Source organism: Onychomys torridus, chromosome 7, assembly GCF_903995425.1.
Source record: "Onychomys torridus chromosome 7, mOncTor1.1, whole genome shotgun sequence".
Lineage (NCBI taxonomy): Eukaryota > Metazoa > Chordata > Mammalia > Rodentia > Cricetidae > Onychomys > Onychomys torridus.
This window is the reverse complement of record NC_050449.1, coordinates 16,221,852-16,247,790: the sequence shown is the minus strand read 5'-3', so window position 1 is coordinate 16,247,790 and position 25,939 is coordinate 16,221,852. Positions and strand designations below refer to the sequence as shown.

The 25,939-nt window shown below is 51.5% G+C and overlaps 2 protein-coding genes across 3 annotated transcripts; one reads left to right on the top strand and one right to left on the bottom strand.

Annotated features, from left to right (window-relative positions):
• Positions 1 to 313: 313 nt before the first annotated feature.
• Positions 314 to 15,320, top strand: Kri1 (KRI1 homolog). Its single transcript, XM_036192331.1, has 19 exons — positions 314 to 436; positions 526 to 614; positions 1,782 to 1,887; positions 2,820 to 2,934; positions 6,103 to 6,157; positions 6,233 to 6,282; positions 6,422 to 6,518; positions 6,595 to 6,672; positions 7,238 to 7,356; positions 7,850 to 7,976; positions 8,080 to 8,175; positions 8,855 to 9,025; positions 11,708 to 11,783; positions 11,866 to 11,954; positions 12,181 to 12,307; positions 12,399 to 12,529; positions 12,911 to 12,975; positions 13,050 to 13,148; positions 14,491 to 15,320. The coding sequence occupies exons 1-19, from the start codon at positions 343 to 345 to the stop codon at positions 14,816 to 14,818; spliced, it is 2,112 nt and encodes a 703-aa protein (XP_036048224.1). The 5' UTR covers positions 314 to 342; the 3' UTR covers positions 14,819 to 15,320.
• Positions 14,980 to 24,456, bottom strand: Atg4d (autophagy related 4D cysteine peptidase). 2 transcript variants are annotated; one of them, XM_036192332.1, is made up of 10 exons: positions 24,015 to 24,456; positions 22,922 to 23,005; positions 22,666 to 22,839; positions 21,319 to 21,595; positions 21,178 to 21,242; positions 18,964 to 19,094; positions 16,261 to 16,339; positions 16,097 to 16,173; positions 15,899 to 16,018; positions 14,980 to 15,518 (listed from the first exon to the last, which is right to left on the bottom strand). In XM_036192332.1, exons 1-10 carry the CDS (start codon positions 24,247 to 24,249, stop codon positions 15,336 to 15,338), a joined length of 1,425 nt encoding a protein of 474 aa, XP_036048225.1. In that variant the 5' UTR covers positions 24,250 to 24,456; the 3' UTR covers positions 14,980 to 15,335. The 2 variants fall into 2 exon arrangements, with proteins under 2 accessions (XP_036048225.1, XP_036048226.1); XM_036192333.1 differs by having other exon boundaries at positions 15,899 to 15,991.
• Positions 24,457 to 25,939: the final 1,483 nt, after the last annotated feature.

Here is a 25,939-nt window from a genome sequence, read left to right as displayed (position 1 = left end):
CGTCAGGGAGACTGAGCTGGGTGGGGCCGCGGTCGGGTGCTGTCGGAACGGAAGGGAGGCAGGAAACCGCGAGTGGAGAAAGGGCCCCAGATGTCAGCTGGGTGCCGGGAGCCGGCAGGGTGGAGAAGGTGGGCGGTGGCTTGTGGCCTTTCCCCGCAGAGGCTGGGCCCGTGGGTGTGGCCTGCGGAGCAAAAGGCCCCCAGCGTCCCGGAAGAGGCGGGGGTGGAGCGAGGCGCGGCTGGGAGGGGCCGGCTCCTTTAAGACCGGCTCTCAGTGGGCGTGCCCCCCGGGCTCACGCGGGGCGGGGCCTTGCGCGCGTGCGCACTGGGCCACACAGCCGCCATGCCGGAGCCGCGCGGCTGTGGGCCCCTGCGGGTGAACGCCGCGTTTGCCGCACGCTACAGCCGTTACCGCGAGCGTGAGGAACTGCAGCGGCGTGAGTGAGGGGCGCCTGCGCGGGCTGGGGGTGGGGCTGGGGGTGCATCTGGCGATGGTGGCTGTGGAGAACCCGAGTGTACCCCGCAGTGAAGGATCGCTATGGGGATCCGGGCGGCGGCGGCGGCGGCGGCGGCGGCGACTCCAGCTCCGAGTCGGACTCCAGCGACGAGCGTGTGGTGAGCTTCGGCGACCAGGCTTCCCTCTTACCCAGACGAACTTGGGGCTTTCCCTACCCAGGCTGGGCTGTCCGGGAGCCTCTAAGACCCGCCCCCACCCTTTGAGTGACAGGCATTCCCCCCAACCCAGGCATCGCCAAATACACCCACCTTTCGGGAGCGATCTCCAGCCTCCCATCCGCTGAGCTCTCATCTGGACGCCCTGGAGTGCCCTACCCTAAGGGGATGGTTCTAGATTTGTCTCCTAACCCCTTGAGTGACAGATAGCGCCTTCCCAGTGGTCGCTAAATCTTCTACTTTCCTAACTTGACCGCAGGCCCCGCACAGCACCCCTACGTGGTACACAGCGGGAGTCTGACCCTAACCCCTTGGAGTCCCAGAGGCACATCCCAAGACCTGCATCCCAATCCCTTGAGTAACAAGCAGCATTCTCCTTGTCCCTAGGGAATTGCCAAATCCTCCCTACTTCCCTAGGGACAGAGCACCCTACCTTACTCACATATGGCCCACGCCCTAGCCCCTTGAGTTACCAGCAGTGCCCTCCTCATGCCTAGGAGACACCAGATCATCACTGCTTGACTCCAGGACGCCCATCAATTTGAAGAAGGAAACCTCCCTAACCCAGTGGAGCCCTAAGGTGGTTCCAAGGCACCTCCCCCATCCCTTAAGTGACAGACAATGCCCTACCCACCCTAAGGGTTGTCATATCCCCTCTACTTTATGATCACTTTATCCTCCATCATCACAGATTGACCCCACCATCCTGATTAGTGGTCCAATCCTTCTGTCCCCTAAGAACCACCCTTCCCATTCCAAAAACCCAAGAGTCGTCATTGTAATGCATCCTAGACCACGTGGGGCACCACTGTCTTCCCATGGCAGCTGTAATCTTGGCCTCATCAAATGTAGCCAAGCCTTCTAGTGGTCCACCCAAGAGGGCCACTCTGAGTGCCCCTGCTCTGTGGCCCACACTGCCCTTTTCAGGATGTACCTCCTTTCCCACTCTACCCATGGTCCCTGCCCTCTGTCTGGCCACACCTGCCCAGTTCCAGTGCCCCTACCTGCTTCTCTTCATAGGACTCCCCTCAGGGTTGCCTGTCCTCACAGCCCTGCTTATGCTGTGCCTACCCGCCTTCTGAAGTCAGCCCGCTCCTTTCCCTGCTCTAGGAATTTGACCCCCAGCAGGAGAGGGACTTTTACAGGACTCTGTCCTTGCTGAAGAAGAAGGACCCCCGAATCTACCAGAAAGATGCTACCTTCTATCAGAGAGCAGGTATGGAGGGGCTGCTTCTCTAAGTGCCTTAGTGCTGATGGAATTGAATTGTTGAATGGATTGTTTCCCATCCTGAGTGAGGTGTCAGACACCAGAGTGACAGTGTAGCCCATAATCCCAGCACTCGGGAGGCAGAGGTAGGTAGGTATCTGTGAGTTCGAGGCCAGCCTGGGCTACACAGAGAAACCCTGTCTCGAAAATCAAAAAAGAAAAAGTTAGTGGATGGCATTTGAGGAATGACACATGACACAGGATGACCCTGGCGTCCACATTCACTTAAAACCCTCTGGGGCTGGAGAGATGCTCAGTTAAGAGCATCTTGACCATCTTCCAGAGGGTCTGGGCTCAATTCCCAGCACCCACATGGCAGCTCACAACTGTCTGTGACCCCAGTTCCAGGAGACCCAACACCCATGGCAAAACACCAAATGCACATAACATAAACATAAAAATTTACAAAAAAAAGGCCTATGAATTTGCAAGCCTAAAACACCAAGTCAGAAATGCTTTATTTTTTATTTTTGAGATAGTTTCTCGTGTAACCTAGTCTAGTCTCTAACTACACGAATGTGATTGAACTTGTGACCCTCTAGCCTCCCCCTCCAGAATGCTGGGGTCCCAGGTGTATGCATATAACTGAAACTGGACAGAGGGGCTGAGGCTTTTGAGGCCAATACTACCAATTTAGCTATATCTGCACCTAAACCTTTTGTTTGGTTGATAGGTTTCTTTCTATTGTACATAGTGAGTTTTAGTCTAGCCTGGTCTACATTATAGTCTGTCCCTGGAAAAATACAGGGTAGAGTAAGGATAATTTGCTGTTACATTTGGAAGTGGCTGGCAGGGATTCAGAACTCACGTCTGCTCCCAGTCCTGCCCATGGGGAGAGGGAAGTTGGGAGCAGCAATAGATATTTTCTCATTGGCCCACAGCCGAAACCTCATCTTCAGAGAGTGAGGAGGAGCCAGCAGCCTCGGGGAAGCAGAAGAAAGTACAGCCCATGTACCTAAAGGACTATGAGAGGAAGGTCATCTTAGAGAAAGAAGGGTAAGGAGGCCCTTGTCCCCCATCAGCCTCCAGCTCTCTAGGGACTGTGAAGGGGTTGGGGGGGGGGGTTGTCTGTGCTGGTTTTTTGTTTTGTTTTGTTTCGTTTTGTGATGAGGTTTCTCTATATAGCCCTGGCTGTCCAAGGACTCACTCTGTAGACCAGGCTAGTATCGAACTCAGAGATCCATTTGTTTCTGCCTCCTGAGTTCTGGAATTAATGGCATGTGCCACTATACCTGGTCTTTTTTAACATTCTTTTTTTTTTTTTTTTTTTTTTTTCTTCCGAGACAGGGTTTCTCTGTGTAGCTTTGCACCTTTCCTGGATCTCGCTCTGTAGACCAGGCTGGTCTGGAACTCACAGAGATCTGCCCGCCTCTGCCTGGGATTACAGGAATGTGCTGCTGCCGCCACCACCATCACCACCATCACCACCACCACCACCACCTGGCTACATTCTTAATTTTATTTATTTATTTATTGAACATTTTTAAAAAATATGCATTGGTGTTTTGCCTACATGTATGCCTGTGTAAGGGTGTTAGATCCCCTGGAACCTGAGCTATAGACAGTTGTGAGCTGCCGTGTGGGTGCTGGGAATTGAACTAGATCCTCTGGAAGAGCAGCTAATAGTCTTAACCTCTGAGCCATCTTTCCAACCCCCAATTTAACATTATATAGCATGCTGCCTGCATATTTGCCTGCAGGCCAGAAGAGGGCACCTGATCCCATTACAGATGGTTGTGAGTCACCATGTGGTTGCTGGGAACTGAACACAGGACCTCTGGAAGAGCAGTCAGTGCTCTTAACTTCTGAGCCATCTCTCCAGCCCTAACATTCTTAATCTATTTATTTTCCACAGCACATGTAGAAGTTGGAGGATAAATTCTGGGACTCTGTTGCCTCTTTCCACCATATGGGTCCAGTAATCAAACCTCAGGTCTGCAGGTTTGGCACTAAGAGCCTTTACCTGACTGAACTGGGCAGTGGTGTATGCCTTTAATTTCAGCACTCAGGAGGCAGAGGCAGGTGGATTTCTATAGTTCAAGGACAGCCTGGCCTACAGAGTGAGATCCAGGGCAGCCACCAAAAGTATACAGAGATACCTTGTCTCAAAAACCAGATAGATAGATAGATAGATAGATAGGTAGATAATAGGAAAAAAAACCTTCTACCTGCTGAGCCATCTTAGCACCCTTCACTGTTTATTACTGTTGTAAGGTGGACACATGTGCTCATGCCACAGCAGGTGTATGGAGGACAGAGGACAGCTCTGGTATCCATTCTCTCCTACCCAGTTCTTGAATTCAGGTCCTCTGGCTTTTATAGGATGTGCCTCTCTGGGCAGAGCCATCTTGCTGGCCCATTATTTAGGGTTTTATAGGTAGAAAGCCCAACATCTCCAGGTATGATGACGTCAGCCTATAATCCCAGGGTGTGGAAGGCAGAGGCAGGCTGAACTCTGTTAGTTTGATGTCAGCCTAATTTCCATACTAGACCAGCCAGGGCTACATAGTGAGACCCTGTCTGCAGAGAGAGAGAAAGAAGAAGGAGGAGGAGAAGAGGAAGAGCCCAAACCTACACAGTTAGGGGTAGCCCTTGGAGCAAAGCCTCAGTGATCCAACCCACAGTAATAGGCCCCTCCCACCAGGAGCTCATAGCAGCTCCCCACCCTATGGGGACGGAGACAGGAGGGCTGCAGAGAATATATGTGTAGATCTCTGCGCTGATGAACCCATTGCAATTAGAAATCACTGAAGGTGGAGGCCAAACGTGGAGATGCTCAGCTCTAATCTCAGAACTGAAGAGGTGAAGTAGGAAGATGGAGGGGGCTGGAGAGCTAGCTCAATGGTTAAGAGCATTGACATCTCTTCCAGAGGATCCAGGTTCAGTTCCCAGCACCCACGTGGCAGCTCACACGTGTCTCTAACTCTAGTTCCAGGGGGTCTGACATCCTCACACAAACACATGCAAGGAAAACACCAATGCACATGGAATAAAAGTAAAGTAAAAAATAAATAAAAGCTTAGAGCCGGGCCATGGTGGTGCACGCCTTTAATCCCAGCACTTGGGAGACAGAGGCAGGTGGATCTCTGAGTTTGAGGCCAGCCTGGTCTACAGAGATAGTTCTAGGACAGCCAGAACCACACAGAAATCCTTTCTGGAGGGGTGGGGAGTCTTGCTGTTCTTCCAAAGGACATGGGTTCAATTCCCAGGACCTACATCAGGTGGCTACTACCACCTGCCTATAATTCCAACTCCAAGAGTTCCAACCCCTTTTCTGGCCTGTATAGACATCCACACGCATGTGGCATATAAACACATGCATATACATACACATAACTAATAGTAAAAATACAAGGGTCCGGGAGTAGACCTCAGTGGACTGCTTGTCTGCCATGTGGAAAGCTATTGGTTTGCTCCTCAACATTGTTGAAAAACAAGGGAAGGAAAATATTGGGAAGTAAAAGTGTATTTAAGGAGTTTTAGCCAGTCTCAGGAGCACATACCTGGAAGAGACAGGAGCAGGAGAGTTGTAAGTCTGACTTCAGACCACTTCAGGTAGAACTACGTGCTGGCAGGGCTGGGGTAGACTAAATAGCCCAGTGGGTAAGAACACTTACTGTTAAAGCTAGAGGACTTGGTTCAAATCCCTGGCACTCATGTTAAATGCTGGGCACGGCCAAGCATGTACCTGTTACCCCAGCTTTGAGGGGCAGAGACTGTAGATTGCAGGAGCTTGGTGGAGCCAGCCTAGCTGTAAGAGTGAGCAGTGAGAGCGGCTGTCTCCATATAACAGGGTGGGGGGCCGGGCATGGCGGTGCACTCCTCCAATCCAGTGCTCTGGAAGCAGAGGCAGGTGGATCTCTATTAGTCCTAGGCTACCTTGGTCTACATAGTGAGTTCTAGGCCAGTCCAGGCTACATATGCCCTCTATGGCTCTCTGTTTTTTTCTATTGTTTTTTATACCTCTGGCCTCTGCAGCCATATACATGCAACACACAGACACACACACATTACATACATTCACATATAAAAGATTTCTTTGGGAAAAGTAAATACTAAATAGACATTAATGCCCAATAAACCCATCGTGAAGTCAAGACATTGTGGGTTGAGCTGCTACTGTGCACTGTCACTGTTCTAAAGTCTCTACTGTTCTCTGTACAGCAAATACGTTGACGAGGACGACTCTGATGGAGAGATTTTCAACCCCAGGCTCAAGGTGGGTAGAGCAGGCTGGCTGAGGGCATGAGAGCTCATGGCTGGCCTGAGGCCCACATCAATTCCTCCTCTGCAGGAAACAGCAACCAGGAGTTACGTAGAAGAACAAAAACAGCTGAAGGAAAGGTGAGCTTGGGTCGGGGTTGGTGGCTACAGGGACAGGACGTGAGGTGGGGACAGCAGCTGCGGTGCCATCAGCACAATGCTGTTGTGTCACCGAGGGGCTCAGAGCTCAGGGCTGACGTCTCTTCCGTGGCATGTGCAGCTTCCGAGCTTTCGTGGAGGACAGCAGTGAGGAGGACAGTGCTGGGGAAGGTGCCTCTGGGTTGCTGCGGAAACACACTAAGAGTGGGGAAGAAGAGGTTAGTGCCTGGGACCTGCTGGGATGCTGGACGGGGTAGCTGGATTCCCCAGGATCTCACTGCTGGCCTTCTGCAGGCCCAGGAGGAAGTGGACTACCTTGAGTGGCTAAAGGGGCAGAAGGAGATTCGGGGCTCCGAGTCCTTGAAAGAACTGGTAAGTCCTCAGATGCAGCAGTCCCCAGGGCCAAACAGCCTGTTACAACTTTGTCTCACCTTCCGCTTCCAGATACACCAGGACACTAGAGGGACTGGAATGTGGCTCAGTGGTAGGATGCCGTGCCCAGAGTCCCCAGTGAGGGGTTGAGGGTGTGGCTCAGTGGTAGAGCATCTTTCCAGAACCCTCCAGTGAGCAGCTGGTCATGGCTTAGGGGTAGTGCCTACCTAGCATGCACAAGGCCCTGGTTCCATCCCCAGAACCAAAAACGAAGGCACATTCTTTAAGGATAAACATGAACAATTTCTGAGCTTCAGTTTCTCAGTGAATAAAATGAGGCTAATACAGTCCAGGAGTGGTTGCCCACATCTGTAATCTCAGTGTCAAGAGGCTGATAGGATTGCAGTTAGTTAAAATCAGCCTGGGCTGCAGAGCAAGACCTGATCTCAGAAAAGGAAAAGGGACCTGTCCTAGGTCAGCTGTGAAGTCTTAGTTCCTGGGGTCCATCCCAGGCTACTTCCATGTCCCTCAGGGACTGAGCTTGTGCCGTCCTCTCTCCCCATAGACACACCTCAAGGAATATTGGAACAGCCCAGGACTGGATGAAGGGGAGCAATTCCTAAGGGATTATATTCTCAACAAACGATACGAAGAGGAGGAGGAAGAGGAGGAAGAGGAGGAGGGGTGAGCCACCATCTCCTCTTCCCAGGGTGTGCCTCAGTTATTTTCCAGCATCCAGGCCAGGCAACAGCGGGCACTATCAACTTGGGATTTTCAAGAGAAGGTTTCTTTTTGTAGCCTTGGCTGTCCTGGAACTAGCTCTGTAGACCAGGCTGGCCTTGAACTCACAGAGATCCACCTGCCTCTGTCTCCCAAGTGCTGGGATTAATGGCGTGTGCCACCACTACCTGGCTTTTTTTTTTTTTTAAATTACAATTATTTCTGATTTTTCATTACATTTATGTATTTGCAGGGTGGGGCAGCACACCTGTGGGGGTCAGTTCCTTCCTTCCACCATGTAGACCCAGCAGATTGGACTTCGACTCTGAGGCTTGTCAGCAATCACCTGCTGAGTCATCTCACCATCCCCTGCTGTAGAGTCTTGTCGGGATAAAATGAAATCATGTCTGACCCGGTTCTTCAATGTCCCTAAGCCTTGCTCCATCATGTCCTTCAGGGTTCCAGGCCCCCCAGTCCAGCTGGCAGTGGACGACTCCTCGGATGAAGGGGAACTGTTCCTGAAGAAGCAGGAAGACTTTGAACACAAGTATAATTTCCGCTTTGAGGAGCCTGACTCAGCCTCAGTGTGTGCCCAGGCCTGGGTCAGGGAGGGCATGACTGCCCTGGGTCCGGCCTCTCACCCCATATCATCTCTGAGGTCCCTCTGGTCTCCTCCCCTGCCCGCAGGTCAAGACATACCCACGTAGCATTGCATCATCTGTGCGCCGCAAGGATGAGCGCAGGAAGGAGAAGAGGGAAGAGATTAGGGAGCGGAAGAAGAGGGTGAGTGTGGCTAGGTATGGCAGTGCATGCCAGCGATCCCCAGCCCTCTAGAGCCAAGGCACAGACATTGAAAATTTCAGGCCTGCCTGAGGTAGATAGAGCGTTGAAGGCCAAGCTGAGGAACAGTTACAGCATCTCCACAGAAGATAGTAAAAAGAAGCTGGTGGCACACGCCTTTAATCCCAACACTCAGGAGGCAGAGGCACGAGAATCTCTAGTTCTAGGCTAGGCTGGGCTACAAGGACCCTGTGTGAAAAAAGTAACAATACACTTAATAGTAAAACTAATCTGGCATGGTGGTATGCACCTGTACTGCCAGTACTGGGAGGCAGAGGCAGGTCACCACAACCTCAGGGTCCCTGGTCTTCTAAGCCATCTTGAGCTATATAGTGAGACCCTGTCTCATAAGCATACCAAACACAGACTGCCACTCGGTGGCTGGAGCACTTTCCTATGCACAAAGCACTGTTTTCATCCAGGCACTGAAGGGATCCCTGAAGGAACCAGGTACAGCAGACAGTGCAGAATTCTCAGAGCTCAGGATGTGGAGGCAGCAGGATCCCTAGTTCAGTGTTCGCCTGAGCTACCTGAGACCATCTCAAAACAGAAAACTGCTTGTATTGGGAGGCCCTGATTGTGGGGCTCAACCTCAGGAATGCTGAGCCTCTTTCGCCCACAGGAGAAGGCGAGGAAGCAGGAGGAGCTGAAACAGTTAAAGAACCTAAAGAGGAAGGAGATTCTGGCCAAGCTGGAGAAGCTGCGGCAGGTCACTGGCAATGAGACCCTGGGCCTTGAGGAGCAGGACCTGGAGGATGACTTTGACCCTGCCCAGCATGACCAGCTCATGCAGGTATGACTGCTCAGGAACTTGTCTGTGGGACCAGAGGTCACCTCCTAGCTATGAGGCCTCAGAAATGACTTGACCTCTCTGAACCTTTCCCTGCCTGCACTGTAAGGCTTACTGGAGCACTGCCTTGGGCCAAGGAAAGGATGGATGGGAGGAGCTGACCTGAAAGACTAGAAGGAGCCATGCTCAGGAACTGTGGGTCGTATACAGAACTCCTGCACTGGGACAGGAGGATCATGAATTCAAGCCTGCCTGGGGTACATATTGGGCTGGAGATCAGTACTTGGCTACATAATATCTGGAGTGGGGCGCATGTGAAGGGCTTGGGGCTCGGCTCAGTGGTAGAGCCCTGCCTACAATCCCCAATGAGGGACCAGGGATGTGGCTGTGGTAGAGCCACTACCTAGTTTTGGGTTCCAGCTCCAGTGCCACAAAAATGGAGGGGGACCCCACCCAAACTAATGAATAACCCAGAGTAGCACACAGCACAGTTGAGTTTTGTTTTCTTAATGACTATGGGGCTGGGAGGCTGTAACTCAGTCACCGCATCTGTTTGCCATCAGCAGAGAGTTCCAGACAGATAGCACTAGATCCAATTCTGTAAGCCTGGCTTTGTGATGCATGGAGAATAGGAGTTCAGGCTGAGTCATGGACATACATCAGGACATTTTGATTTCCTTTGTTTTTCTGAGAAAGACTCTCACCACACATCCAGGCTGGCCTCCTGCCTCTGCTTCTCAAGTACTGGGTTAAAGGTGTGTGCTACCATGCCTGGCTTGAATCTTGAATTTATCTTTTCACTGTAAATTTTATTTAACATTTACATGTTGGGGGTGTCACATGTTCCATGGCATTTATGTGTCAGATACCTTGTGGCATTGGTTCTCTGTCTACCGTATGGGTTCCAGGGATCACACTAAAGTGCTTCTATCCACTGAGCCATCTCATAATCCTTGAGTGTGTTTTCGTTGTGGTGTATTTTTGGTGACGTAGGGATAGGACCATAGAACTCCTGCATATGCACTATGACTAGCCTAGCCCTTCAGCTCATCTTCTGAGCCACTAACCTTTGTTGTATTGGGAGAACACAGCATCATGCTTTGGAAACAGGTACTGAGAGATCTGTAAGAAAAGGCCTGGAGCCAAGTGGTGGTGACACACGCCTTTAACCCCAGCACTCAGGAGGCAGATGCAGGCAGATTTCTGTGAGTTTGAGGCCCACCTGGTCTACAGAGTGAGATCCAGGATCAGCTCCAAAAGCTACACAGAGAAACCCTGTCTCAAAACCAAAAAACCAAAACCAACCAACCAAACATACAAAAAAAAACCCCAAAACAGAAAACGTTTGGCACTGTGACATGCCCCAAAGAGGCCTCTAGCCAAGCCTAGGAAGTTGTGGAAGGAGGCCGAAGGGGCATTGGTAGGCTTGGAAAAACAAATGGGGAGCACTGTGGAGATGCCTCCTTTCTTATTTTAGGGGCTTCTCAGTTCCTAGCTTTGGTTTCTCAATAGAGAGGAACCAGGTGCTGTTGCTCATGGTAGCTCTAAGAATCACCTTGAGAAGCTGCTCAGGGTTGAGCATATAGAAGGTGTTCAATAAATGCAGATAGGCCTAGAGAGATGGCTCAGGGGTTAAGAGCACTGACTGGTATTCCAGAAGACCAAGGTTCAATTCCCAGCACCCACATGGCAGCTTACAACTATCTGTAACTCCAGTCTCAGGGGATCTGATGCCCTCTTTTGGCCTCCAGGAGCACCACGATTGCATGTGGCAAAAACACAGGCAGGCAAGACACCCACACATACACAGAGTACAAGTAAAGGCTAAAATGCTTTCCTTTGCCATGCCCTAGTAGATGTCAGTTTCTCCAGTCCCAGCCTCTTTGTCATCAAGAGCCTACACTATTCCTGACATGTCCCTGTAGACTGGGATCTGGGAAGTGATGGAGATACATGGCCTTTGTTCCCTGAATCCTAATTGCAGCTGTGGCTCCAGGTGTGGATTATAGTGCCAGGGCTTTGTGCATGCTGGGATAGCACCCTACCATCTGAGCTCCAGCCTCATTCTGTAGTCCAGGCTAGCCTGCTACTCATTCATGATCTCCTGGGCTCAACCTCCATAGTGCCAAGTATAGGTGTGTACCATGTCTAGTGTAGTAGGAACTTGGAGGAAACTTCCTCTCAGCCTATCACAAATGATAATGGCTCAGTTGAGTCCTGACTAGTGAGTAGGTCATGGGCACAGATGATGGCAGGGTCTGAATCCTGCAGATCTGGAACACAATGTAGTTTTGTGAAATACAACCTAGACAACAGGAAGATCCCAACATACAGGAGACCCTTTCAAGGAGCTACATCTTGGAAGGCTCAGGAGCCACATAAAGTTGGGCGTGTTCAGAGGCAGAAGCATCACCACCCTTGGCTAAAAGACTGTCTCATTAAAAGCAAAAACTGCCATTCCTAACACCTATAATCCCTGCACTCAGGAGGTGGGGGGCAAGTGGATCATAGTGTCAAGGCTAGCCTCTACTACCCAGTGAGTTTGAGGCCAGCCTGGCCTACATGAAATCCTTTCTCAGAAAACTAAACAGTGGGCTGGTGAGACATGCTGGCATTGACGTGGGGAAGCGGAGTTCCTGTAAGCACACAGGTGCTGCTGTCCTCAGGCCTGGCCTTCCCTTGCAGAAATGCTTTGGAGATGCTTTCTATGGCACTGCGGAGGAAGAGAAGCCACAGTTTCAGGAAGAGGAAGGGCTGGAAGGTAGGTGTCCTAAGAAAGCAGGGGACCAGGGCTCGGCTGTGTAGCCTTTGTGCAGTCCTTACTTTGTCCTCTGCGGAAGCAGATGATTGGAACTGGGACACATGGGGTGGACCTGAACAAGATGGAGCCTGGAGCCAGCAGGAGCTGCACTGTGAGGACCCTGACTTTAACGTGAGTGACACTGGGCTGAGCTCCAAATAGGGTGTAGTTGGCAGAGTGGCAACTTTCCATGAACAAAGCCCTGTCTGAGAGGCGGAGCTCAAGGCTTGGCTGCATAGCATGTTTGAGGCCAGCATGGGTTGTGAGACCTTAAGAACAATGAGTGTCCCTGGTAGGGGTCTGGAGCCTCCCAGAGGGCATATAGAACTGGCCTGATCTGACCAGCACTTCCTGATAGATGGACGCTGACTATGACCCCAGCCAACCTCGGAAGAAGCTTCGTGAGGCCCCCTCCTCAGGCAAGAAGAAGCGCAAGTCTCCCTTTGCGGCTGCAGTGGGACAGCAGAAACCCACGTTTGACCCTGGTGAGACACAAGGCATGATGGGCAGTGTGGGAGCATGGCTCACAGGGCCTTCAGCACTCAATACCTTGGCTGTGTGTTGTCCCATGTGCAGGGGACAAGACCTTTGAGGAATACCTGGACGAGTACTACCAGCTGGACTATGAGGACATCATCGATGACATGCCCTGTCGCTTCAAGTACCGTACCGTGGTGCCCTGCGACTTTGGGCTCAGCACTGAGGAGGTTAGGGCCAGGGTAGGCAGGAAAAATAGAGGAGTCCAGAGAATGGAAGGGGTGAACATTCTCTGTGGAGAGGCAAGGTCTGAGCTTGAACTAAGAGGAGTTGAAATAGTGCTGATGTAGGTCAGCACTAGAGAGGCTGAGGTGGGGAGGGCACTAACTACTGTCAATTACAAGCTAGCCTGACCTATCCAGTGACCTTCCAAAAAAGCCAGCAGGGTGGTACAAGCAGGAGAATCAGGAAACCCAAGCCCACTTGGGCTACACAAGACCCTGTCTTAAAAGCAGGGAAAATGCTAAACTCAGTTGACGTTCCCACTGAGTGTGTGAGGCTCAAGAGGCAGACCCTAGGGCCACACAGTAGACACCTTCTTTCCCATGCAGATCCTTGCAGCTGATGACAAGGAGCTGAACCGCTGGTGTTCCCTGAAGAAGACCTGCATGTACAGGTGACAGCAGGGTGCTGGGGTGGTGGGGTGGGGGCCCCGGTTTGGACAGTTTCTGGAACACCTCTGACACACAGGTCGGAGCAGGAAGAGATGCAGGAGAAGCGAGTGTACAGCCAGAAGGCCCAGAACTTGTGGAAGAAGAGGCAGATCTTCAAATCTCTGTGCCGGGAAGAGTAAGCTCTGGGCCCTGGGGAGGATGGCAGCAGCCCGGCTAGCTGGCACCCAGCCATGTCATCTTTAGACAGGTCACTGTCCCTCTCAGTAAGGTGACTTTATGGTTCAGACTGAGTTCCTGCATGAAACACTCAGAATAAGGATCAGAGGACTTGGACATGGTGGCACACACCTGTAACCCAGCACTAGGGGGCAGAGGCAGGGTTTGAATTGGGTAAGTTGGAAGCCACCCTGACACTGCACTGCAACAGCCTGCCATTGTGGAGGGAAGACTGTGTCCCAGACCTGTGAAGCCCTGGCTGTCTTGGTCTTGGTGCTTCCTGTGTAGACCAGGATGGTCCCAAACTCAGAGATCTCCCTCTGCCTCACAAGTGCTGGGATTGAAGGTGTATACCACCACACCTGGTGAGGTTGTTTAGCATGATTGAAGTCCTGAGTTTCATCCAAAGCCTGAACAAAATAAATTCTTAGAAGCACCTCCCAGGCTTGTTAGCTGTTACAAGGATGATTGCCATTCCTTTCCCAACTCAGGTGAGACACATAATTTTTTTTCCCCGAGATAGGGTTTCTCTGTGTAGCTTTGGTGGCTGTCCTGGAACTCACTCTGTAGATCAGGCTGGCCTCAAACTCCCAGAGATCCACCTGGCTCTGCCTCCCAGTGCTGAGATTAAAGGCGTGCGCCACCCCTGCCCGGCAAGACAGCTAGCTCTTAACTGCACTGAAGTTACAGGGAGTTGCCTGACCTTCAGCTGGTCCAGATGACTTGTAGCTGTCATGTTTATGACAGTTGTCTCAGGAAGCTGATTTGTAGCTGTCATGTTTATGACGGTTGTCTCGAGAAGTTGTCTCAGGAAGCTGAGGCCATCTGGCTTCCATAATGAGACTCTATCTTAACAAAACAGTCTGGGGCTGGGCAGGGTGCTTACCTGACACAAAGCCACCCTGTATAAACCAGATGGATCTGAGTTCAAGGTCAGCGTTGTCTACAGTGAACTTAGGGACAGCCAGAGCTATAATAGTGAGACCCTCTCAACACCTCACTCCCCTAAAAAAAGCAGGATCAGAAGTTAAAGGGTAGTTGGGCAGTGGTGGCGCACGCCTTTAATCCCAGCACTCAGGAGGCAGAGGCAGGCAGATCTCTGTGAGTTCGAGGCCAGCCTGGGCTATACAGAGTGAGATCTCCAAAACTACAGAGAAACCCTGTCTCGAAAAAACAAACAAAAAAGTTAAAGCATCCTTGGGTACACAATACCCTCCTCAAACAAAAAAGACAGAAAAATGGGGGATCACTGCCTGTTCTGAACAGCAAGCTGACCTGAACTTTGACTTTTTCTCTTGTAGGATGGAAATGCCCACAGAAGCCACAGGGAAGTCCCAGGGCAAGGCCAGCCCACAGGCACAGCTGCCCATGGCTGATGGGTCTCAGGCTCTGGCCTCTAACCACAAGCTCCAAGTAGCCAAGGAAGAAGAGTTCACACACACACCCTGCCCAGAGAAGCCAGCTTCCCAGAGGCAGAAGAACAAGAAGGCCAGGCTATTGGGTCCCACAGTGACACTTGGAGGTCACAAGTTCAGCCGGCAGAGATTGCAGGCCTTTGGTCTCAACCCAAAAAGGCTGCATTTCCGCCAGCTGGGTCGTCAGAGGAGGAAACAGCAGAGTCACCCCTGAGGGCCAAGGGAGCAGGCTACCTCTACAACCAAGCTGTGGACTAGATACCTCCCCCAACCTGTGTAGTCTGCCTGCAGGCAAGGATGCTGGCTGTCTCTTCTCAATGTGGAAACTGTCAGAACTGTGTATAAAACAGCCTGAAAAGTCAAGCAACCCCAGCGTGTTCAAGTCTGCATCTTTATCAGCCTCCACCCAGCAGCCAGTCTGTTCTCCCAGGACAGGGCTTTGGGACCTTGGGACCAGTGAGCACAGTGATCCAGTGCAGCTACAGAACTTGAATCAGGCCCTGAGTGAGTGCCCTGGAGCCCACTCTCCATCCCTGGCTCCTGAGCGGGCATGGGGGCAGCTAAAGGGCACAGCCCCAAGCTGGGGGCCTAGACAGATGTCATCTGTGTTGGGGAGGATGGGGGACATGAGGACAGGGGATCCAGCACTGCCATCGGAGTTCTAGATCCCATGCCTGACATGACATAAATAAAAAAATAAATAGTCTGGCATCTTTCCCCATCCCTTCCCACTATAAAAATACAAAGTCCTCAGAGCTGGGCCGTTTGGCCTTCAGGAGGCGTCCTGTGCAAGGCAGCCGCAGTGTGGGCTGGGAGAGCTGGGTGCAGAGGGCATCCAGGCTGTGGTCCTGAGCATGGCCCTCAGCCACAGTAAACATGGGGTATCGCTCTGTGGCTGAGGAGGAGCTGAGGATCTGCAGAGGATGAAGAAGAGTGGTCTCAGTTCAGGGTCTTCCAGAACCAGCTGCAGCAGTTAGACAATGCACAACTAACTGCCCAGCCTGTGAACAGCTGCCCTGGAACTTGTGATGAGCTCTCAGGTACCCCATCCCCCAGCAGTGGCCCAAGCTTTTCAGGCACCCTTCATTTTGCTCTCATCTGTTCTGGGCTGAGCTTCCTGGACTGAAGAAGTCTGTCCACCTTGATGTCCCCTGCCATTGTCAAGCATGTGCACGGTGCTACTGTCCTAGGACTGTGGGTGGGACCCAGTGTCTGTCTAACACATGGTGGGCAGGGGCTCTACCACTAAGATACATATCCACCCACCCTCCACCCCCCAGTGATTATAGCTCACCCTCATCAGCTCCGAGCAAAGAGTCTCAAACTCCTTCCTGTTCCCAGCGTAGAACCCTACGGTACAGCTGGGGTCCATCTTGGCAAAGGCCATCTTGCGAGGCGAGGTGCAGTGAAAGGACTGGGCAGATAAGAGAGGTTTGAGGTACCCCAATTTTGTGCCTGTGCCTGCAGCTCCCACCCAAAGCCACCAGCTTACCTCAAGGGGAAAGTCAGCCTGGCTAACATCCACTGTGGGCTGGCAGTAGTGGGGATCCAAGTAGAGCAGAAAGTCATCTGTGGGGGTTGGGCAGGGGTAAGTGTAAACTGGGTGGGTAAGAGGAAGGTGGAGGGCTGTGACCCAGGAAAGGGGCTGTGGCTTACCCTGGTAGCCGATGAAATACAGTGAATGCCGGGGTTTGCCCCCCATGATGCCTAGGCAGAGTTCTGACCGAAGGAGCTCCTGTAGAGAGGAGAAAGCTGGCTGGCATCAGATGGCCTCAACAAACAGCAGGTCTAAGAGTCTATGAAGCCAGGGGACCAACTGAGCAGCCATCCCGCTAACCAACCCAGCCTGACAGCACTAAAATTCTAGAGCAGAAGCCTGGCTGTCAGATGGGAAAAGTATGGAAATGGCTGCATACCTTCTTAAGAGATTTTATGTTTTTTGTTTTTCTGAGGGTCTCATGATGTAGTCCTTGCTATCCTGGAGGTCTATTCCAAGAGCAGTGTTCCTTCCTAACCACTGAACCACCTCTAACCCAGTGGTTCTCAACCTTCCTAATGCTGTGACCCTTTAATACAGTTCCTCATGTTGTTCCCCCAACCACAGAATTATTTTCATTGCTACTTCATAACTGTAATTTTGCTACTGTTATGAATTGTTAGGTAAATAATATCTGGGTTTGTTTTTTTTTGTTTTTTTTTTTTTTTTGGTTTTTCGAGACAGGGTTTCTCTGTGTAGCTTTGCGCCTTTCCTGGAACTCACATGGTCGCCCAGGCTGGCCTCAAACTCACAGAGATCCGCCTGGCCCTGCCTCCTGAGTGCTGGGATTAAAGGCGTGTACCACCGCCAGGCCTGTGATTTCTTATGGTCTTAGGCGACCCCTGTGACAGCCCCGAGGGGTCAAGACTCACAAGTTGAGAACCATTGCTCTTAACCACTTTTTTACCTTATTTTTGTTTCCAAGTTAGAATCTTACTCTGTAGATTAGGCTGGCCTTGAACTCACAGAGATCTTCCTGCCTCTAAGTGCTGGGATTAAAGGCATCTGCCATTATGCCAGCACGTTTTTTGTTTTTTGTTTTTTTTTTCAGAGCTGAGGATCGAACCCAGGGCCTTGCGCTTGCTAGGCAAGTGCTCTACCACTGAGCTAAATCCCCAACCCTTTTTTTTTTTTAAAGATAAGACTTGCCTTTTCTCTTTCTGCTTTCTTCCCTCCTCGAGGTCTTGGTCTCTCTCTCTCTCTCTCTCTCTCTCCTTCTCTCTCTCCCTCCCTCCCTCTCTCCCCCTTTCTCTCCCAATAAAGCTCTAGAGAGGTTAAAAAAAAAAAAAAAAAGACTCTCATTATGCCAAGGCTTGCCATGAACTTCTGATCCTCCTTGTATCTACTACACTGCAGTGCCAGAGTGTACCAAGACGACCGATGTTTGAGTCAGTCTCCCTAAGTAGCCCAACCTCCAGGATTACAGGAGTGCACTGCCACACCCCATTTTATGAATTATTTTGGTGCTGGGGAAGGAAGCCTGGCCTTGCACAGGCTACAAAAGTGCTTGACACAGCTCCACAGACCAATACACAGCCAGAGCTTTAAATGAGGGTTAATAAGGCAAAGAGCTCGCAGAGATGGGCGTGTGTGTGTGTGTGTGTGTGTGTGTGTGTGTGTGTGTGTGTGTGATGAGGGCAGAGGAGTGAAGGGCCTGGGCAGGAAGGCTACAAACATCACTGGCCAGTGTGCTGGGGCTGAGGAGGGCAGAGGGATGAAGGTGACAGTGTCTTCATCTTACAGGGAGAAATCGGTTTTCATCTGAGCACAAACATGCCAGGGCTTTCTGCTGATCCTGCCCCTTCCCTGAGACACTTCTCTAGCTCCTTGTCCTTCTAGAAGGCCGAGGAGGAGCTTTCCTCTGGCTCCACTGTAACCACCCCCTGCCCTGTCCAGATGGAAGTGCCAATCAAGCCAGGCTTTCTCCATGCAGCCCTGGCTGTCCTGGATTAAATTTTGTTGATGGGGCCTCACTGCCCAGGCTGGCCTCAAACTTGCTGTGTAACAGAGTTTGGCCTTGGAGTCTAGATCCTCCTGCCTCAGCTTCTTAAATGCTTGGACAGGAAGACGTGTCTGTTTTTAATAAGAAAATATATTTAAGTGCTGGAATTATACTTAAGTATGAGTGCAGCCTGGCACAGAGCTCCACCTTGAGCTCCTTCCCTAGTCTTCCAGAACATTCCAGCTTGTTCTCAACAGAATGTCCCTCTACCCAACATCAGCTCATTTCCCTGTGTTTGGATCCCAGGCCCAGGGTAGTAAATGGATCTGCTGCAGCTGTTTCGCTAGTGGGCGTGCTGAGTGTGAGGACCTGTGTTCATGCCCCAGAGCCCGTGCCAAAAGCATGGCAGCATGTGACTATGACGGTCTCATAGAACAAGATGGGTGCTGGGAGGTGGATCAAAGGGTAAAAGCACCTGCTGACCAACCACAAGGACATGAGTTCAAAACACCAGCATTAGGGAAAAGGCTGGGCACGGCCACACGGGCCTCTAACCCAGTACCATGGGGGCAGAAATGGGGTATTGCTGTGGACTGCTGGCTGCCACCCCAGCTCCAAGGCTAGTGAGAGACCCTATCACAAAGGAATAAAGCAGAGTGACAGAACAGAAATCCTGTGTCCTCCATCACTTCCACATGTGCACACTCATACATACACGTGTGAGTGCATCACATATACTTACACAGACAGAGAACACAAGTGCACACGTGCACACACTCAGATCAAGCAGACAGGTCCCAAGAATGACACCCATGGTTGGCCCCCAACTGTTAAGTATGGAGGGACCCCAGGCAGAGGTGCCCCACCAGGAGGCGCTTACCTTCACACAGGGCACATACACGGGGTTAAGGGTCTCACCACCCAGTCGCACAGGTACCAGGATGACCACAGACTTCCACTCAGCTGTGGGATCTGGCCAGGACACCAGGCGTGCCACATCCGCCTTGTACACTGTGGGGACAGGGCAGCAGATCACTTCCTACCCCCAGTAGCACATCACACTTGCAACTCTTGATAAGCAATGCTGTCATCAGCAGAGGATGTCTTCCCAGTGCACCAAGTCCTGGACAATCCTGGGGCCTTGAGGCGTTAACGAAAAGGGTGAGTGAGGACCTGAGGAGCTCATGTGTCCCAGATTGGTCTAGAACTCTCAAATAGCCAGATGACTATGAGGCCTGATCATCCTGCTTCTACCTCTCAAGTGCTGAGATTACGGGTGTGTACCACCTTGGCTTAAACAGTGTTCAGCATGAAACCCAGGGCTTTATGCACATCAGAACCGCTCTACCAGCCGAGCCATAATCCCAATAATGCAGGGCTTCTGAGCAGGTACCAGCACGCCTCACTTTAAATTGTTTCTTGTGCTGGTGATGAATTTCAGAGCTTTGTGTGTTAGTGTAAAGCCTTTACCATTAAATTATAACCCCAGCCTCCACCCAGCCCCTCTGTGTGTGGGGGTGTACATGCCTGCAGGGGGCTCTTGAGGTCAGAGGGCAACCTTGAATATTGTCCACCCAGAAACACCCCACCTTGGTTTTTGAGACAGGGTCTCACTGGCTTGAGGCTTAGGACTTAGGTTTAGGCTGGCTACTAAAGAACCCCAGAGACTGCCCCATCTGCACCTACTACCATACCTAGACTCTGGTGAAGGAACTCATTCTTGCAAACAACTGAGCTACCTCCCCACCCCACACAGAGGCACCCACCACCACGTTGTTGTTTTCTTTTCTTTAGACAGGGTTTCTCTGTGTAGCTCATGCTGTCCTGGAACTCACTCTGTAGAGCAGGCTGGCCTCGAACTCACAGAGACCCACCTCTCTAAAGGAGTGCAACACCACTGCCAGTGCCCTTTTACTCTGAGACAGTCTTACTATGTAGCCCTGGCTTTCCTGGAACTCATATGTAGACCAGGCTGGCCTAGAACTCACAAAGATCTGCCTGCCTCTGCCTCCAATGCTAGGATTAAAGGTGTGCACCACCACTCCGGTCCCAAAAGGCCCCTTTTAAACTGCAATCCTGTACAGGCAGGAGGGTCTCTAGAGGTCAAGGTTATTCCCATAATTCTTACATAACACCTTTGAGGCCAGCTTGGGTTACAAGAGACCTTATCTCAACATAAAGCTATATAAGGACAATCAGCTGACAACCAGGAAGAAAACAGTAGCTAACCTTGGCCAATCTGTTGTGAGCACTGTTTTTATTTATTCGTATGTGTCAGGTCTCTCCTTCAACCTTGGGGGTTCAGGAATCCAATCCACTTCTCAGGCTCAGCAGCAAAACCCTTTGGCAAATGAGCCTTTATCTGTCTGCCCTTTTGTAAAAAAGGCATTGACTGTGTGTCTGTATGCACTCGTGTTGGGGGTGTACATGCCACAGCACACATGGGGGTCAGAGGACAACTTTGTCACTAGCTACAGGGTTCAGACTCAAGCTGCCAGGACTTTCCCAGGCCTTCACTCACACAGCCATCTTGCCAACCCAGGGTTTTTTGGACCACTGAGTCACTATCCTCTGGCACCTGATGGGCCTGAGGAACCCAGACTTGCCAGCACACCAGAATAGTTTCGTAGAGTTAAGAGTTGGGTTGGGGATTTAGCTCAGTGGTAGAGCGCTTGCCTAGCAAGCACAAGGCCCTGGGTTCGATCCTCAGCTCAAAAAAAAAAAAAAGAGTGAACAGGGCTGACGGGATGGTCAAGTAAGTAAAGGCACCTGCTGCCAAGATGATAACCCAAGTCTGATCTCTGGGACCCACAGGAGAATACCCACTCCCCCACAATGTTATTGGCACCGTGACACAAGTTTCCAAACACACAAACAAATAACTGTAGATTGCATGAAGAGGGTGAAGAGCATTTCCTGTCTTGACTCCTTCATTCTGACTTTCAAGGTTCTGCAGGAGAGGGAACCCTGACTGCACCTCCACAGGTGTAGAATCTACATCCAACGTCCCTCCACCCTAGAACGTGCGTCAGCCCCGGAGGAACGAGGGCCTTGGGCAGCACTAGATCCAGGTGGACATCGTTCCCAGCCTCACCTGTGCAGTCCTGAGAGACGTACACCACCAGGCGGGTGACCTCTGAGCAACTCTCCACAGCTTTCCTGAGGGCAGGGGAGCAGACAGGCTTGAGTCCCTGGGGTCACCAGAAGCTCCCACCTGCCCTGCAAAGGGTCTCACCTGAGGATGTGTGCCACCACAGAGGGCCCGTACCAGTCTCCCGCCTTCTTGCCAGAGCTCTGCCCAAGCTCCACTAGCCGATGCAGCCCAAAGGGGGCCTGTGGATGGTCAGCAAACCAGGACACAATCCGCCGGTGCCAACGATCCTGCTCCATCTCCAGTGTACCCTGGGTCCATCGTGAGGGCACACGACGACCAGGTCCTCGGTAGCGGCTGGGAGAGGCTGACCCTGACATCTCAGGGGGAGCCAGTCCCGTGCCCTCCACCCACCTCCAGTCTGCAGAAGAGATGAAATTTGCAGTTAAGACATGTATGTAGTGTTTGGGGGACAACTTTCCTACTCCCTCTTATTCGACACATAATTCTAATATTCATGTGAATTCCAAATTGACCTACCACTTTGAAACACACATAAAACTAATTTTTTAAAATAAAACTTTACTTTTAGCCTATGTGCAGAAGTGTTTTGCCTCCCAAGTATTTAAGAGCTCTGCGAGAGCCTGGTATCAAAAAGACCAGAAGAGGGCGTCAGATCCCAGAAACTCGTTACCTATGGGTGTGAGGTTATCACGTGGGTGCTAGGAATCGAACCTGAGTCCTCTGTAGGAGCAGCAAATGGTCTTAACCGCTAAGCCATCTTTAATTTTTTTTTTTTTTTTTTTTTTTTTGGTTTTCTTTTTCTTCTTTTTTTTTTTTTTTTTTTTGTTTTTCGAGACAGGGTTTCTCTGTGTAGCTTTGCGCCTTTCCTGGAACTCGCTCTGTATACCAGGCTGGCCTCTAACTTACAGAGATCCACCTGCCTCTGCCTCCCAAGTGCTGGGATTACAGGCGTGTGCCACTACCGCCTGGCTTATTTTGATTTTTCAAGACAAGCTTTTTTGTGTGTAAGCCTTGGTTGCCCTAGAACTCACTCTGTAGACAAGACTAACCTAAAACTCCCAGAGATCCATCTGCCTCTGCCTCCCAAGTGCTGGAGTTAAAGGCATGGTGGAGCATGCCTCCTTAATTATTTATCTAATTTTTTGAGACAAATTCTCATGTAGCCCAGGGAACTAACCTTCACTTCTGACTTCTGTCCTTCTGTCCCCAGGCTTTAGCTCTACTCCCAACTGAAGTCTCATTTTCACACACACACACATCCCTGACTAGCCTGAAGCTCACTATGTACCCCGACTGGATACTGTAGCTCAAAATCCTGCCTTATGTGCTGGGATTCCAATGCACTGTCCAACTTCTCAGTTTGAAAGCAGTTTTAAAGTGCTGACTCAAAAGCCTGGCACTATTCCTTCAGCCTGCACACGTTTGCACGTGTGCACATGCATGCACACGCGTACACACAAAACTCACCTCTAGGCAGAAAATGCAGGAGCAGGCCCTGGGCCAGCATCATCTGACCACTTCGTAACATACATCCCCAGCCACAGTCTGAGGTCATGATGCCCCCAGCTAAGGGTGGGAAGTCCCGGCGGTATGTGAGCCATAGTCGAGATACAAAGTCTCTTTGAAACCGCTGGATATCACCTATGAGAGCCAACTGGTCAGCTTGCCAACCAAGGAGAACCCTACGAGACTCCCCACCCTGGTCCCAGATTGGACATCTTACCCTCTCCCTCGAAATGGTAGCGTCGTCCACAGAGGTGAACACTGGAGAGCTTGCTGAAGCTGGTCCGGCTTTTAACTGCCCAACCTGGGGAGACACGGGGCAGCTCCCAGCAACTTAAAACACTTATCAGCAATGGGCCTTCCATTCCCCAACGGTGAAATGGGCCTGGTCCTAGCTGGGATTTCAGGGGCAGCTGTGCAAAATCCATGCCACATCTGTCTAAAACACAGATAGTACTTAGTTACACCTTCATAAGGGTCCACCATTGACTCAGGGAATCGGGGCCATTCTATTCTGACTGTTGATTTTTGTTGTAAAATGTGCAAAGTACATTTCATTTTTGTGTGTGAGCCTGTGTGTATGTGTGGACAAGTGTCACACCTTAGGTCTGGAGGGTAGATAATTTGCAGGAGTTGGTTCTCTCCTTCCACCATGTGGATCCAGGATAGACCTGAAGTCCTGAGGCTTGATGGCAAATGCCTTTAACTACTGATGCATCTCACTGGCCCTTTTCTGATTTTTTTTTTTAAACGTGCTTTGGTGTTTTGCCTGCATGTATGTCTGTGTGAGGGCGTTGGATCCCAGGAACTGGAGTTACAGACAGTTGTGAGCTGCCATGTGGGTGCTGGTAAGTGAACCCTGTCATCTGGAAGAGCAGTCAGGCCTCTCTTAACCTCTGAACCATCTCTCCAGCCCCCATTTTCTGATTTTTTTGAGGCAGAGTCTCCTGAGGAGCTCAAGTCAGCCTGGAACTCATTATGTAGCCCATGCTAGCCTAAATCCTCGGGCCTCAGCCTCCCCAGTGCTGGGAACACGGGTGTGAGTCACACCACCTGCTCGCTCTGTTCTTACTATTGCACCTATTTTAGAGGGAGTAAACAGACAGCGAGAAAGCCACGAAATCTGGCCAAGGTCAAACAGGAGCAATGGGCGGGGCTTGAAAAGGATTCCTATCCAACCTGTCCCAGGTCCCCGACGGAGCAGGGAGGAGCTGCCGGTGACTCCCTCAGGTGGGACCATCCGCAGGTCAGGGTTAAGGTTTGGTTTGCTTCGCTCCGACCCCTCTGACACCCACCTCTGCACCCCTCCTCACCATACTTGACGTTGTTCCAGGCTGTCAGGAACTTGGCTTTGAACTTATCCACCTCGTCAGGCTCGGCGGGGTCGGTCCCAGATGATCCTAGAGCTGCCCCGCCCGACCCCGAAGGTCCCAGGCTGTTGGGATCGGGGATCCGGGTGTGTCCCCTCGGCCGGCGACCCTCGGGCCGGCGCGCGTCCTCCGGGCTCCCGCTGCGGTACTGCGCCGCGGCCGGCGACACGGAGTTCATGGACGCGCCAGGGAGGAAGGACGCAGGTGTCCCCCGAGGTGAGGGGAACTGCGAACCCTCGAGCGCAGCCCCGTGGCCAGAACAGCGCTACTCGGTACCCGGCGCCGAGCTCCCGGGCCCGGCTCCGGCCGCTGCAGGTACCGGGGATTCTATAACCAGCGCCATCTTGGCGGCCCAGAGCACCCGGATTCGGGTGGGCGTGGCCAGGGAGCAAGCCACGCCCTGCACTTTCCCTCCTCCCTTGGACTCACCACACCCAGCTTATCTCACTGCGCAGGCGCGAGGCGAGCCCCTGCAAGCCTTTATCTGTTGTCAGAGCCTGGGAAGTCACGCACATTGCCACACCCCCGGTACGTCCCCTCCTGAAACCTTTCTGTCTGGTTTTGACCTCAGGCTGCGGACATCGGGCTTTTTCTCGCTCGAGAGCGAGATTTCTCGCCCGGCCACTCAAATTCCCCTGCAGCGGAGGTCACATCTTCTGGGGGAGACGCCTGGGGCTTCTCATGTTTCTGGAGGGCTCGAGTATATACGCGCAACTTGCTGGAGTCTCTTCTTCCATCCTGAGGGTTGGGAGGATCCAACTCAGGTTCCCGGTCTGGACAGCAAGCACCTTTACCCGCTGAGACATTTGAAGACCCTTTCTAGTGTTTTAAAACACTTAGACCTCTCTGGCTTGAGGAGAGCAAGTTCCGTGTATTCAAGCCATTTATAGGCATGACTAACCCCAGGTGTCACACCCAGAAGATGTGATCCCAGCTGCAGTGAAATTTGAGTGGCCAGGCAGAAAACTGACTGTGTAGGCTAAGCTGGCCTCCAACTCTTGGCTGTCCTCTGCCTCAGCCTCCCAAGTACTGAGCGACTCAAAGCCTGAGCTTGCTGGGGGTAGAGCTGAGCTGGTAGAGGACCTGCCTCACAGGCATGAGCCCCTGTGTTCTATTCCCAGAACCCCATTAACTGGATGTTATGGAGGTGGATGCAGGAGCAGATGCTCCTCCTCCACTGTGCAGAGAGTTTGAGGCCAGCCTGGCTTCATGAAAACAAAAGAGCTTGGTGAACATCACTATAGAGTTTATCAACCCAGAACAGATACTACCCCTGGGGATGTGACCCCATCCTTGGCCCCAGTCCCTGAAAGTCATGATTCTCTGTCCCTCAGTTTCCTCCCATGCAAAATGTGGAGTATCTGTAAGAGTGTAAAAGAAAACTAGTTTTGGTATTTTGAGACAGGATCTCATATAGCCCAGGCTGGCCTTGAACTTACTAGCTACATAGCCGAGGATTGCATTGAATTTGCTTATTTAGTTAGTTTATTACATTTATTTGTCTGTCTGTGTGTGTGCACGTCCTTGCCACAGCACTTGTTGGAAGACAACTCTCAAAAGTCACTTTCCTCCTTCTATCGTGTGAGTCCTAAGGACTGAACTCAGGCCATCAGGCCTGGCAGCCGATACCTTCACCTGCCTCTCTGTGCTGAACTTATGACCCTTCTGTCTGCATTCCGGAGTGCTGGGGTTACAGGCGTACATGGTCATGCCTGGCCCTAACTGAATCTTCATACAACTGATGGATGTCCAAGGAAAGAAACCGGATGGAGGGTAGGGAGACAGAAAAGAAACTATCTTTTTATATAAAATAGGAGAGGGTGCGACCTGGTTTAGAGTTCCAGGAGGAGGAGGAAGAAAGGAGGCGA

Excerpts from the sequence above, each read along its gene's own strand:
- Kri1 (XM_036192331.1), top strand. The coding sequence starts at position 343 with ATGCCGGAGCCGCGCGGCTGTGGGCCCCTGCGGGTGAACGCCGCGTTT. Across the intron at positions 2,935-6,102 it reads GTCATCTTAGAGAAAGAAGG|CAAATACGTTGACGAGGACG; the intron begins GTAAGGAGGCCC and ends TTCTCTGTACAG. Across the intron at positions 12,976-13,049 it reads AAGAAGACCTGCATGTACAG|GTCGGAGCAGGAAGAGATGC; the intron begins GTGACAGCAGGG and ends TCTGACACACAG.
- Atg4d (XM_036192332.1), bottom strand. The coding sequence starts at position 24,249 with ATGAACTCCGTGTCGCCGGCCGCGGCGCAGTACCGCAGCGGGAGCCCG. Across the intron at positions 21,596-22,665 it reads CCTGCATTTTCTGCCTAGAG|ACTGGAGGTGGGTGGAGGGC; the intron begins GTGAGTTTTGTG and ends TCTCTTCTGCAG. Across the intron at positions 19,095-21,177 it reads CGTCTCTCAGGACTGCACAG|TGTACAAGGCGGATGTGGCA; the intron begins GTGAGGCTGGGA and ends CTGTCCCCACAG.